General features: G+C 45.9%; 1 protein-coding gene across 2 annotated transcripts in view; it reads right to left on the bottom strand.

Annotated features, from left to right (window-relative positions):
- LOC124594228 (coiled-coil domain-containing protein 39) overlaps positions 1-14,921 on the bottom strand; it is a 481,265-nt gene that overhangs the window by 439,731 nt on the left and 26,613 nt on the right. Inside the window, exon 1 of one of the 2 annotated variants that reach the window (XM_047132593.1) lies at positions 9,981-10,087. The exons of the other annotated variant lie outside the window; for it this stretch is intronic. Within the exon in view, the coding sequence (XP_046988549.1) occupies positions 9,981-10,013 (33 nt within the window). The 5' untranslated portion in view covers positions 10,014-10,087. Of the gene's footprint in view, positions 1-9,980; positions 10,088-14,921 lie in introns of those variants that run through there. 2 annotated transcript variants of the gene reach the window in all.

The raw sequence follows: 14,921 nt of genomic DNA, 5'->3' as shown, positions 1-14,921 counted from the left end.
ATGATTAGTAAACACGTATCGCGAGCCTGTGCAGGTCGACGATGGGACGCAGAGGGAAGTGTTCGACGTTCGAGCAAAGGCAACTTGTCGTTTACCATCACGCGAAGGGGAAAACCTGCAGGGAAATTGCCGCAATAGTGAACATGAAGAGAAGTACAGTTCACGACATTATTAAACGGTTCGAGAAAGAAGACCGACTGGAATTCCGTTGCAGTACAGGACGGCCACGGACATTTTCACAGAGAGATGAACGTGTGATTGTGCGAAAAGTACAACAGAATCCGAAAATATCTGCCACACGAATTGCAAGTGAGGTGGAGGGAGACCTTGGTATAAAAGTTCATCCCGAAACCGCGTGGAGAGTACTACGACGATCGCAGTACCGTGGTCTAGTGGCACGGCGAAGGCCATTCATACAGTGTGTTTCAAAAATGACCGGTATATTTGAAACGCCAATAAAAACTAAACGAGCAGCGATAGAAATACACCGTTTGTTGCAATATGCTTGGGACAACAGTACATTTTCAGGCAGACAAACTTTCGAAATTACAGTAGTTACAATTTTCAACAACAGATGGCGCTGCAAGTGATGTGAAAGATATAGAAGACAACGCAGTCTGTTGGTGCGCCATTCTGTACGTCGTCTTTCTGCTGTAAGCGTGTGCTGTTCACAACGTGCAAGTGTGCTGTAGACACCATGGTTTATTCCTTAGAACAGAGGATTTTTCTGGTGTTGGAATTCCACCGCCTAGAACACAGTGTTGTTGCAACAAGACGAAGTTTTCAACGGAGGTTTAATGTAACCAAAGGACCGAAAAGCGATACAATAAAGGATCTGTGTGAAAAATTTCAACGGACTGGGAACGTGACGGATGAACATGCTGGAAAGGTAGGGCGACCGCGTACGGCAACCACAGAGGGCAACGCGCAGCTAGTGCAGCAGGTGATCCAACAGCGGCCTCGGGTTTCCGTTCGCCGTGTTGCAGCTGCGGTCCAAATGACGCCAACGTCCGCGTATCGTCTCATGCGCCAGAGTTTACACCTCTATCCATACAAAATTCAAGCGCGGCAACCCCTCAGCGCCGCTACCATTGCTGCACGAGAGACATTCGCTAACGATATAGTGCACAGGATTGATGACGGCGATATGCATGTGGGCAGCATTTGGTTTACTGACGAAGCTTATTTTTACCTGGACGGCTTCGTCAATAAACAGAACTGGCGCATATGGGGAACCGAAAAGCCCCATGTTGCAGTCCCATCGTCCCTGCATCCTCAAAAAGTACTGGTCTGGGCCGCCATTTCTTCCAAAGGAATCATTGGCCCATTTTTCAGATCCGAAACGATTACTGCATCACGCTATCTGGACATTCTTCGTGAATTTTTGGCGGTACAAACTGCCTTAGACGACACTGCGAACACCTCGTGGTTTATGTAAGATGGTGCCCGGCCACATCGCACAGCCGACGTCTTTAATTTCCTGAATGAATATTTCGATGATCGTGTGATTGCTTTGGGCTATCCGAAACATACAGGAGGCGGCGTGGATTGGCCTCCCTATTCGCCAGACATGAACCCCTGTGACTTCTTTGTGTGGGGACACTTGAAAGACCAGGTGTACCGCCAGAATCCAGAAACAATTGAACAGCTGAAGCAGTACATCTCATCTGCATGTGAAGCCATTCCGCCAGACACGTTGTCAAAGGTTTCGGGTAATTTCATTCAGAGACTACGCCATATTATTGCTACGCATGGTGGATATGTGGAAAATATCGTACTATAGAGTTTCCCAGACCGCAGCGCCATCTGTTGTTGAAAATTGTAACTACTGTAATTTCGAAAGTTTGTCCGCCTGAAAATGTACTGTTGTCCCAAGCATATTGCAACAAACGGTGTATTTCTATCGCTGCTCGTTTAGTTTTTATTGCCGTTTCAAATATACCGGTCATTTTTGAAACACCCTGTAAATGCAGCGAACCAGAAGAAACGCATGCAGTTTGCGAGGGAACATGCCGAATACAATCAGGCTTGGTGGAATCGGGTGATATTTTGCGACGAATGTAACTTTACATTATGGCAAAGCGACGGAACGGCAAACGTGTGGCGAAAGACCAGTGAAGAGCTGAATCCCAGGAACCTCAAACCAACAGTAAAGTTATGGAGGTGGGAGCATCATGGTGTGGGGATGCATGTCCGTCAGTGGTGTGGGTGATTTAGTGTTCATTGATGATACGATGAACAAGGAAGCGTATTTGAATATAGTGCGATGACATTTGAAGCAGAGAGCGCGACATCTAGGTATTGCGAACAACTTTCATTTTTATCAGGATAATGAAAGTAGCGCCGTTACGTGCTGTCCGAATACTTTTGCGACTGAGTGTAGCTTACATTAACTTGTGATAGTGCAATGTTAATCACGTAAAATGTCAGCTAGACAAATGGATTCCGGAAACAGCGATCGTGTGAGACCCAACTCGCTTTATTTGTTCATGACACCCAGAAAATATTAGATACAGGCTCCCAGGTAGATGCTATTTTTCTTGACTTCCGGAAGACGTTCGATACAGTTCCGCACTGTCGCCTGATAAACAACGTAAGAGCCTACAGAATATCAGACCAGCTGTGTGGCTGGATTGAAGAGATTTTAGCAAACAGAACACAGCATGTTGTTATCAATGGAGAGACGTCTACAGACGTTAAAGTAACCTCTGGCGTGCCACAGGGGAGTGTTATGGGACCATTGCTTTTCACAATGTATATAAATGACCTAGTAGATAGTTTCGGAAGTTCCATGCGGCTTTTCGCGGATGATGCTGTAGTATACAGAGAAGTTGCAGCATTAGAAAATTGCAGCGAAATGCAGGAAGATCTGCAGCGGATAGGCACTTGGTGCAGGGAGTGGCAACTGACCCTTAACATAGACAAATGTAATGTATTGCGAATACATAGAAAGAAGGATCCTTTACTGTATGATTATATGCTAGCGGAACAAACACTGGTAGCAGTTACTTCTGTAAAATATCTGGGAGTACGCGTGCGGAACGATTTGAAGTGGAATGATCGTATAAAATTAATTGTTGGTAAGTCGGGTACCAGGTTGAGATTCATTGGGAGAGTCCTTAGAAAATGTAGTCCATCAACAAAGGAGGTGGCTTACAAAACACGCGTTCGACCTATACTTGAGTATTGCTCATCAGTGTGGGATCCGTACCAGATCGGGTTGACGGAGGAGATAGAGATGATCCAAAGAAGAGCGGCGCGTTTCGTCACAGGGTTATTCGGTAACCGTGATAGCGTTACGGAGATGTTTAATAAACTCAAGTGGCAGACTCTGCAAGAGAGGCGCTCTGCATCGCGGTGTAGCTTGCTCGCCAGGTTTCGAGAGGGTGCGTTTCTGGATGAGGTATCGAATATATTGCTTCCCCCTACTTATACCTCTCGAGGAGATCACGAATGTAAAATTAGAGAGATTAGAGCGCGCACGGAGGCTTTCAGACAGTCGTTCTTCCCGCGAACCATACGCGACCGGAATAGGAAAGGGAGGTAGTGACAGTGGCACGTAAAGTGCCCTGCGCCACACACCGTTGGGTGGCTTGCGGAGTATAAATGTAGATGTAGATGAAGCATACCGCGCATATTGTACAAATGTGGTTGCTCTTCAATTGCCCGAAAGTATTGCACCTCCCTCCCCAATCACCAATTCCCGACATTGCAAGTGGGTCTCTTTTCTCCTTCGCCGATCTAAAACACTCTTTGATCTTCCTTCAAACCGACAAGGAAGATCAGAGAGTGTCTTAGATCGACGAAGGAGAAAAGAGACCCACTTGCAATGTCGGGAATATACCGTATACCATGCAAATGCGGAAAAGTTTATGTCGGAATGACTGGACGATCAATTAACACCAGGATCAAACAGCAGAAGCGACATTGCAGGTTGGGGCAGGTGGAGAAATCGGCCGTGGCAGAGCACGCACTGATTGAGACCGACCACGTAATAAAATTCGCCGACACGGAAGTTCTGGCTGTAGAGAAGCACTATCACACTCGCTTGTTCAGAGAAGCTGTAGAAATCCAAAAACACGCTAACAGTTTCAACAAGAAAGAGGAAAGCCTTAAGGTAAACGGCTCCTGGCTTCCCGTACTGCAGCGAACGACCGTCGCAGATAGCAAGAGGAGAACCGCACCGGAAATGACCGCGGAGAAGCCCTCGGACGTTGGCGCGCCAGGTACATATAGTCTGCGGCTGCGAGCTCGCCTCCAGTTCACCACCGGCAATGGAGGGTGAAGCTTTGACAATGCCAGCCACTCGTGCTGGCGAAACGTCAGAAAAATCATTAGATGAACGTCGGCCGAAGAACCCGAGACAGAAGCCAATAGGCAGTTTGTCGATAGAATGTTGACTGCAAGCATGCAAAACGTGCATGCATGAAGTGGGATAGTGCCAGATGTCAGTTTGTGGGATGGAGTTGCATGCCTGCTGCAGTTGGTCAATACAGGGACGGTTGATGTTGTTTGTCGATGAAGCTTCAGTGGTCGTCCGATGATGTCTTATACGTGCTCGACTGGATACAGGTCTGGTGATCGAGTGGTCCAAGGCAACACGTCGACACTCTGTAGAACGTGTTGGGTTCCAATAGAGGTATGTGGACGAGCGTTATCTTGTTGGAAAAAACCCCTGGAATGCTGTTCATGAATGGCAGCACGACGAGTGGAATGATCAGGTTGATATACAAATTTGCGGTCAAGGTGCGTGGGATAATAACGACAGTGCTCCTGCTCTCATATCAAATCACATCCCAGACCATAACTCCAGGTTGGTAGCAGGCCCTCAACTGACTACACTACTAGCCATCAAAATTGCTGCACCACGAAGATGACGTGCTAGAGACGCGAAATTTAACCGACAGGAAGAAGATGCTGTGATATGCAAATGATTAGTTTTTCAGAGCGTTCACACAAGGTTGGCGCCGGTGGCGACACCTACAACGTGCTGACATGAGGAAAGTTTCCAATCGATTTCTCATACACAAACAGCAGCTGACCGGCGTTGCCTCGTGAAACGTTGTTGTGATGCCTCGTGTAAGGAGGAGAAATGATCGAGATCCAGTGACTGTTAGCAGAATATGGAATCGGTGGATTCAGGAGGGTAGTACGGAACGCCGTGCTGGATCCCAACAGCCTCGTATCACTAGCAATCGAGATGACAGGCATCTTATCCACGTGGCTGTAACGGATCGTGCAGCCACGTCTCGATCCCTGAGTCAACAGATGGGGACGTTTGCAAGATAACAACCATCTGCACGAACAGTTCGAGGACGTTTGCGGCAGCATGGACTATCGGCTCGGAGGCCATGGCTGCGGTTACCCTCGACGCTGCATCACAGACAGGACCGCCTGCGATGGCGTACTCAACGACGAACCTGGGTGCACGAATGGCAAAACGTCACTTTTTCGGATGAATCCAGGTTCTGTTTACAGCGTCATGATTGTCGCATCCGTGTTTGGCGACATCGGGGTGAACGCACATTGGAACCGTTTATTCGTCATCGCCATACTGTCGTATCACAAGGCGTGATGGTGTGGGGTGCCATTGGGTACACGTCTCGGTCACCTCTTGTTCGCATTGACCGAACTTTGAACAGTGGACGTTACATTTGAGGTGTTACGACCCGTGGCTCTACCCTTCATTCGATCCCTGCGAAACCCTACATTTAAGCAGGACAATGCACGACCGCATGTTGCAGGTCCTGTACGGGCATTTCTGAATACAGAAAATGTTAGACTGCTGTCCTGGCCAGCACATTCTCGAGATCTCTCACCAATTGAAAACGTCTGGTTAATGGTGGCCGAGCAACTGGCTCGTCACAATACGCCAGTCACTACTCTTGATGAACTGTGGTATCGTGTTGAAGCTGAATGGGCAGCTGTACCTGTACACGCCATCCAAGCTCTGTTTGACTCAATGCCCAGGCGTATCAAGGCTGTTATTACAGCCAGAGGTGGTTGTTCTGGGTACTGATTTCCCAGGATCTATGCGCCCAAGTTGCGTGAAAATGTAATCACATATCAGTTCTAGTATAATATATTTGTCCAATGAATACCCGTTTATCATCTGCATTTCTTCTTGGTGTAGCAATTTTAATGGCCAGTAGTGTAACACATGGGCAACACTGACACCGACGCAGAACCAGCTTTCATAAGAAAACGCAGCAGACCTCGATCGTGCCCTCTAATGGGCTCTCGCTTGACACCACTGAAGTTGCAAATGGCGGTGGTTTGGGGTCTGTGTAATGCTCGCTACAGGGCGTCTGGCTGTGAGCTGGCCTCGAGGTAACCGGTTTGTAACAGTTCGTTGTGTCACTGTAGTGCTAACTGTTGCTCTCATTGCTGCTGCAGATGCAGTACGGTATGCCAGAGCCATACGTCGAGCACGATGGGCTTCCCTCTCGGTAATGCAAGGTAGCCGTCCGGAGCCCGTTCTTGCGACCGTACATTCAAATGGTTCAAATGGCTCTGAGCACTATGGGACTTAACATCGATGGTCATCAGTCCCCTAGAACTTAGAACTACTTAAACCTAACTAACCTAAGGACATCACACAACACCCAGCCATCACGAAGCAGAGAAAATCCCTGACCCCGCCGGGAATCGAACCCGGGACCTTACATTCCCCTGACCACCCCTGCCAGCAGTCATGTAGGCTTCAGTGGCTACGTTCCTGCCAAGTCTTTCTGCACTATTGCAGAAGGAACATCCAGCTTCTCGTAGCCCTATTACACGATCCCGTTCAAACTCAGTGAGGTGTTGATAATGGCGTCTTTGTCGCCGTAAAGGCATTCTTGACTAACATCAATTCACCACGTCCAGTCTCAAAGGTAACTAACGCTCACGACTGTTACAGCGTGTATTTAAAGCAAACTCGATTAACATCTTCGTAGTGGCACTGCTAGCGCCACTCTTACGCCACCGGAGCGAAATTTTAATAGACGTCCTCTTTCAGATGTAGAAACACGTTTACCAACTTTCGTTTCCGTCGCACGACTCCTTCTTGCTGTGTTCCTTGACTTTTGCAGTGTCCTGTACTGAAGAAAATACGAGCTTGCGGCATATGATACCACTTTCCTGACTGCGTTGAATATTTACCAGTAAACAGATCATAGCACGTCATTGTTAATGCTTAAAGCTCGTGTTCGTAACGTAACAAAGTCGACAGATCCAAAGCACATTACTGGAGTGTTGTACAACTACTGCTCAAAATACGGTATATATAAATGACCTAATGGATAACGTGGAAACTGCTTGGTGCTGTTCGCAGTTGATGCTGTTGTGAATAGAGAATTCGTACCGCTAGAAAATTTTTGCGAAGTTGAGGACATGCAGAGGCTCGACAGTTGGTGACAGAATTGACATTTGGCCCGCCGGCCGCTGTGGCCGAGCGGTTCTAGGCGCTTCAGTCCGGAATCGCGCGACCGCTACGGTCGCAGGTTCGAATCCTGCCTTGGGCATGGATGTGTGTGATGTCCTTAGGTTAGTTAGGTTGAAGTAGTTCTAAGTTCTAGGGGACTGATGACCTCAGATGTTAAGTTCCATAGTGCTCAGAGTCATTTGAACCATTTTTTGACATTTGGCCCCGAACATACATAAATACTATACTATTCATAAACAGGTGGAAATACTCATTACTGTATGATTATGCGACTGACAAACAGTCACTGGAAACATCCACACCCATTAAATACGTGGAATTCTGTGTAAAGAGCGATATAAAGTAGAACGCCTACATAAAACTAATTGTAGGAAATGTAAATGCCAGACTGAGGATTTATTGGAAGAATCCTCAGGAAGTATAGCGCATCTACGAAGGAGGTAGATTACAAAATCCTCATTCTGTCTATACTCGAATATTGCTCCTCAATGCACCTCCCTTATTAGGAGGGATTGACCTAAGAAATGGAGAAAATTCAAAGAATACTAACGCGTTTCGTTACGGGTTCGTTTAGTATGTACGAAAGCTTCACAGAGACGTCCACCCTACTTCAGTGGCAGACACTACAAGAGAGGCTTGTGCATCGCAGTATGAGTTAACTGTTCAAATACCGAGAGCATAAGTTGCAAGAAGAGTTAACCGATCTATTGGTTCTTCCCACATACATGTCGCGAAAGAACTACAAAAATAAGAGGTCAGACCGAGACATCCCAACAGTGGTTTTCTCTAACACCATTCACGACTGGAGCAGGGAAAGGGGAAGCGACAGTATTTACCGACTACCTCCACAGAATCCAGACTGCAGTTCTAAGAGTCATAGGACATTAACAGCGATATGTCGGTACAGTTAGAAATTTGTGCCAGGCTGGTACTGAAAACTGATTTAGCACACCTTGAGGCCTTACTCAAACTTCCATTGTCCCTGATGTTTCCACCTACGATTTCCGATCAGTCCTACCAGAGGTTTCCCCGCGCAGTTTGTAGCGAATGGCACAACAGCGGGGGAGGGGTCCGAGTCGATGGAAAACCTGCTACACAAGTCTCGTTTTGAATCGCAGTTGGCTGCAATGAAAATATTCCTCTGTCTCTGTGAGTCCCCCCCCTCCCCCCCCCCCCTCCGTCTCCAGTTGACATTATTCCTACGTACACCGTGGGAGAACCTCTCCTAGCAGTGATCGGAAATCATACCTGGAAACAACACTGGCGACGGAAGTTTGAGACAGAGTAGAGCCCCTACGACAGTGCACTTCGTTGCCAAAATATTGTGTCCGTTAGAGAACGAAATCCAACCGTACCGGCACTCCCGTGAATTATTTTGTCATCCATTACATCGGGAGAAACTAAAGAGTCAGAAAGCTGCTATTTCTGCCGTGCATTTTAATTTTGATTTTGTAGTTTTTATTGTTTCTTGAAAAGTTTCGTGTTTTTTGCTCCATATGTTCTAAGTTCTTACAGAATATTATATAAACTTAACCTATATAGAGCGTTCTCTTGTCTATTTATGTCATTTAAATTTTTTATTCTGTACAGCTTTTTCATCAATGAATACCTGGTATTCGATAAGCACAGGTCCCAATACTTGTCGACTAAAATCATTTATCACTTTTTTTTGGCTGTCCAGTGTCGAATTAAGATGTCCTGCATATGCAGGGTGCACGTAAAGTCCGGGAATACTTTCAATTATTTATTGCACAAGAGACAAACATTGTACAGATATCATACATATGTTTTTTGAAGAGAAACCCTGAAAGTTTTTTTTTTCATCTATACCACCACAGCGTAGTTCGATAATTTGCCGATAGTCAGCGCTAGTCGAAAACATGGCGAGTTCGGGTGCGGAGCGAGCTGTTTCATGAAATGGCCACCCTGGTCACCAGATCTCACTCCGTGTGACGTTTTTCTGTGGGGACTGTTTTTTAGGATCTAGAGAAATTTATTGGATCAAATTCGTAAGGGGGACTCCTTTAAACCGTCTGCTCTGAGGATCAGTCGTGTGCCGTGAATCATTATTGAGTGTGCCTTCTAGTACTCGGAACGCCCCAGTGGGCAGGAGGATCCTCGAATAATGCGCCCAAAAAAGTTTGATAGTCGTGTGCGGTACAATGCAGGTGACGGAACGCCTCATGAGTCGTTGTCAGGTGGACCCACAAGTCCAGAGCGTTTTCGGGAGCGGCCTGCAAAATGTAGTGCTAGGACGGGTATGTCAAGAATTCGATTACCGTATGAACGTCTGCCGGGTCACTCATGGTTCACATATCGAATGTTTGTAAAAAAAAAAAAAAACTTCCAGAGTTTCTCTTCAAAATGTAACATGTATGATATCTGCACAATGTTTAGTTCTTGTGCGATAAATAATTGAAAGTGTTCCCGGACTTAATGTACATTCTGTATTATAATATGTCCCACTAAAGTCTCGCTTTTCAAAGGTTTATTTATTCGTTTTGTTGAGTGCATGTCATCTCATACTTTATCCTTTCATCCCATAATACCTCACCGAGTAAGGCGGCGGGCACAGTTCTCGAACCATTTTCAGCGATAGACCCAGTACTCTCGTCTAGTGGCGGGAATTTTAGTGTGCGCCAGAACTGCAGACATACACCTGCAAACAAACGAAAAGTTAATTCAAACAAACAATAAGTTCATCCAACCGCTGTTCAATTCGATCCTCAGCCACTATTTTGCCAGAGAAGGCAGCTGTGTATACTAAATGTAGCATTCTTTATTCCCCAAATTGCTTGCAACTTGAATCAAATATTCTTTCTACTATACTGTCTATACAAACAATAACTATAGTTTCGTTATTTGTTATCCCATATGACGCCGAACCCTCGTCCAAGAAGCGGCGGCGTTCCGTGTGAGGCCCGTATTCCGTTGTGAAAGATCTTTGACAAAGAACTTCGTCAATGATTTCGTCGAACTTCTTTGACCAAACCACTTCTCTGGAGCTATTACACTACCGTAAAATTTTTCGTCATAGTTGCATGGGAATGGATGCCGAACATTTAATCGCCTGCACAACAGCACATCGAACCCCGGCGAGGAAAGTCACGCAAGTCAAAAAACAGCGTCCGCAGCTCGTGGTCGTGCGGTAGCGTTCTCGCTTCCCATGACCGGGTTCGATTCCCGGCGGGGTCAGGGATTTTCTCTGCCTCGTGATGACTGGGTGTTGTGTTATGTCCTTAGGTTAGTTAGGTTTAATTAGTTCTAAGTTCTAGGGGACTTATGACCATAGATGTTAAGTCCCATAGTGCTCAGAGCCATTTTTCAAAAAACAGCAATTTTTAGTTTATGATGCTAAAAAATACAGTAGAGTCCCGTAAATCCGAACTAATTGGGACCGGACCTTGTTCGGATTACCGATTTGTTCGGATTAGCCGGAATTACGGTGACGAGTTTCTAGAACGAAGTATACCAAACAGATAAGTACAGGGTTATTACAAATGACTGAAGCGATTTCACAGCTCTACAATAACTTTATTATTTGAGATATTTTCACAATGCTTTTCACACACATACAAAAACTAAAAAAGTTTTTTTAGGCATTCACAAATGTTCGATATGTGCCCCTTTAGTGATTCGGCAGACATCAAGCCAATAATCAAGTTCCTCCCACACTCGGCGCAGCATGTCCCCATCAATGAGTTCGAAAGCATCGTTGATGCGAGCTCGCAGTTCTGGCACGTTTCTTGGTAGAGGAGGTTTAAACACTGAATCTTTCACATAACCCCACAGAAAGAAATCGCATGGGGTTAAGTCGGGAGAGCGTGGAGGCCATGACATGAATTGCTGATCATGATCTCCACCACGACCTATCCATCGGATTTCCAATCTCCTGTTTAAGAAATGCCGAACATCATGATGGAAGTGCAGTGGAGCACCATCCTGTTGAAAGATGAAGTCGGCGCTGTCGGTCTCCAGTTGTGGCATGAGCCAATTTTCCAGCATGTCCAGATACACGTGTCCTGTAACGCTTTTTTCGCAGAAGAAAAAGGGGCTGTAAACTTTAAACCGTGAGACTGCACAAAACACGTTAACTTTCGGTGAATTGCGAATTTGCTGCACGAATGCGTGAGGATTCTGTACCACCCAGATTCGCACATTGTGTCTGTTCACTTCACCATTAAGAAAAAATGTTGCTTCATCACTGAAAACAAGTTTTGCACTGAACGCATCCTCTTCCATGAGCTGTTGCAACCGCGCCGAAAATTCAACGCGTTTGACTTTGTCATCGGATGTCAGGGCTTGTAGCAATTGTAAACGGTAAGGCTTCTGCTTTAACCTTTTCCGAAAGATTTTCCAATCCGTCGGCTGTGGTACGTTTAGCTCCCTGCTTGCTTTATTCGTCGATTTCCGTGGGCTACGCGTGAAACTTGCCCGCACGCGTTCAACCGTTTCTTCGCTCACTGCAGGCCGACCTGTTGATTTCCCCTTACAGAGGCATCCAGAAGCTTTAAACTGCGCATACAATCGCCGAATGGAGTTAGCAGTTGGTGGATCTTTGTTGAACTTCGTCCTGAAGTGTCGTTGCACTGTTATGACTGACTGATGTGAGTGCATTTCAAGCACGACACACGCTTTCTCGGCTCCTGTCGCCATTTTGTCTCACTGCGCTCTCGAGCGCTCTGGCGGCAGGAACCTGAAGTGCGGCTTCAGCCGAAACAAAACTTTATGAGTTTTTCTACGTATCTGTAGTGTGTCGTGACCATATGTCAATGAATGGAGCTACAGTGAATTTATGAAATTGCTTCAATCATTTGTAATAGCCCTGTAGGTACACCATGGTAACAAATGGGAACAAGTGTGGGAACAATGGCTCACTCTCACTCCCTGTCCTTGTTGTTGTGCACTGATGAGACCTTAGTAGTGTCTGAGGTCAGTGCATGCCAGTCGGCTCGCAAAGCGCTTGGTTGAGTTTGTTATCCATCGCTGGCACATGTAACTGTTCTACTGTATTCGGTTAGGTGTAGTGATGTACGTATTTTCGTCATGAGTAAACGGAAACATACAACGTTAACTCTCAAAGAAAAACTGAATGTTTTGAAGCGGATAGACAATGGTGAGAAAGTATCTAAACTGGCAACGGAACTAGGTGTTGGTAAAGCAACCCTTTGTGATTGGATGAGGGAACCGAGTGAAGCTTGAACTGTCCTGTACAACGTCTTCGGGAAAAACACTCGAAATTCGGCGGACTTTGAAACACTCCCACTACGATAAAGTGGATGAAGCTCCTTTCCTCTGGTTTACGCAGGAAAGAGAAAGGGGAACGCCTTTGAGTGGAGCACTGGTTGAGGAGGAGGCTGTTTACCAGAACAAGTTGACGAATTGTAATGAGTCTTTTAGTGCCAGTACGGGTTGGTTGGACAGATTCAAAAAACGTCATGGAATCCGTCAGCTAACAATTACTGGAGAGAAGCTTTCGTCTGACTGTGATGCAGCGAAGGAATACTTGGCCGAGTTTGAAATAATAAGAGAGGGAAAGTATTCTCCCCAACAAATTTATAACACTTAAGAGACTGGCCTTGATTTCAGGGCATTACCAACAAAACGTCTGGCATCAAAAGCAGAACACCATGCTCCCGGTTTGAAAATGTGCAAAGATCGTGTGACATTATCAGCGTGCTGCAACGCTGCTGGTAATCACGAGCTGCCTTTAATGCTGATCGGCAAATCTGCTGGTCCAGAGCTTTTAAAAACTGCAACATGAAGTCCCTGCCCTTATATTATAGCAACTAGAAAAAAGCATGGATGGATGGTAAGCTATTCAAAGAATGGTTTCACAGCCAGTTTGTTCCCTCGGTTCGACGGTTTTCTAAGGAAAATCATTTGTCTCCCTCTGCATTCCTTTTGATTGATAACGCGCCATCTCACCCCAGCACTGAGGAATTATGTGATGGAGAAATTGTGGCGAATTTTTTTGCCGCCGAATGTTACACCACTTCTACAGCCAATGGACCAGGGCGTATTGCAAACATTAAAACTGATGTACAGAAAACAATTTTTAAGAATGCTGATCCGAGATGATAGCATTCCTTAAGTGGACAAAACAAAAAAGACCAATGTGAAGGAAATTGTTTATTGGACCGCTGAGGTATGGCAGAATATTTCAGAAAATACTCTGACAAGGGAACCTCCCCATCGCACCCCCCTCAGATTTAGTTATAAGTTGGCACAGTGGATAGGTCTTGAAAAACTGAACACAAATCAATCGAGAAAACAGGAAGAAGTTGTGTGGAACTATGAAAAAAAATAAGCAAAATATACAAACTTAGTAGTCCATGCGCAAGATAGGCAACTTCTAGGATATTGTGAGCTCAGGAGCGCCGTGGTCCCGTGGTTGGCGTGAGCAGCTGCAGGATGAGAGGCCTTGGTTCAAGTCTTCCCTCGAGAGTTAAGTTTAATTTTTTATTTTCAGACAATTATTATCTGTCCGTCCGTCCGTCTGATGCGAGGTAACTGCGCCGTAGTATGGGGAAGCTACACCTAAACAAACAGCGAAACACACGACGACAGTCGACTACAGCGCGTGGAAGAGAGAGTATTCTTGCTAACGAGGCTCCCTGGCTGGCAGTCGACTGTTCGCTACTTTGGACGAGAGTGCATTGAATACGTGAGATGTATTCCGTGGACAATATGAATCCAGTAAATATAGCTCGCGACTTCAATAACAAGGTCAATGAATATTTTCCGAACTGCAAGTTTGCGGTGCGGTCGCAAAACACAGACACTAAACTTATTACAGTGAACAGAGACGTCAATGAACGAACGGACAGATAATAATTGTCTGAAAATAAAAAATTAAATTTTTCCCTCGAGAGAAGACTTCAACCAAGGACCTCTCGTTCAGCAGCTGCTCACTCTAACCACGGGACCACGGCGCTCCTGAGCTTATAGTGTCCTAGAAGTTGCCTATGTTGCGCATGGACTACTAAGTTTGTATATTTTGCTTATTTTTTTCATAGTTCCACAAAACTTCTTCCTGCTTTCTCGATTGATCTGTGTTCAGTTTTTCAAGATCTATCCACTGTGCCAACTTATAACTAAATCTGAGGGGGGGTGCGATGGGGAGGTTCCCTTGTGAGTAAATCGTGGAGAACTCTGTGAACGTCTCTTGAATTTCAGGACAACCTAGTTGAAAATGAAGACGAAAATCTACTACAAATGATACAGACAATCCGTGGATGTGAAGAAGCTAGTGAAGGAGACGTAGATGAGCGGATGGCAGCGGATGGGGCATGTGTGGAGAACCTTACTGACGCTGATTTAACTGCTGCTGTGACTCGAGACCAGGAAGAAGTGGACTGCTGTGACGTAAGTGACCATGAGTCTGAAAGCGACAAAGGAGAGCTGGTGCCACACAGCGACGCAGCACAAGCCCTTGACCTCGCGGTGCGTTGTTTGGAGCAACAGCCTACTGCTACACCCGCTGGTTTGATGT

The sequence above is a fragment of the Schistocerca americana genome, chromosome 2, assembly GCF_021461395.2.
Source record: "Schistocerca americana isolate TAMUIC-IGC-003095 chromosome 2, iqSchAmer2.1, whole genome shotgun sequence".
NCBI classification, from domain to species: domain Eukaryota; kingdom Metazoa; phylum Arthropoda; class Insecta; order Orthoptera; family Acrididae; genus Schistocerca; species Schistocerca americana.
This window is presented reverse-complemented; position numbering and strand designations above follow the sequence as displayed.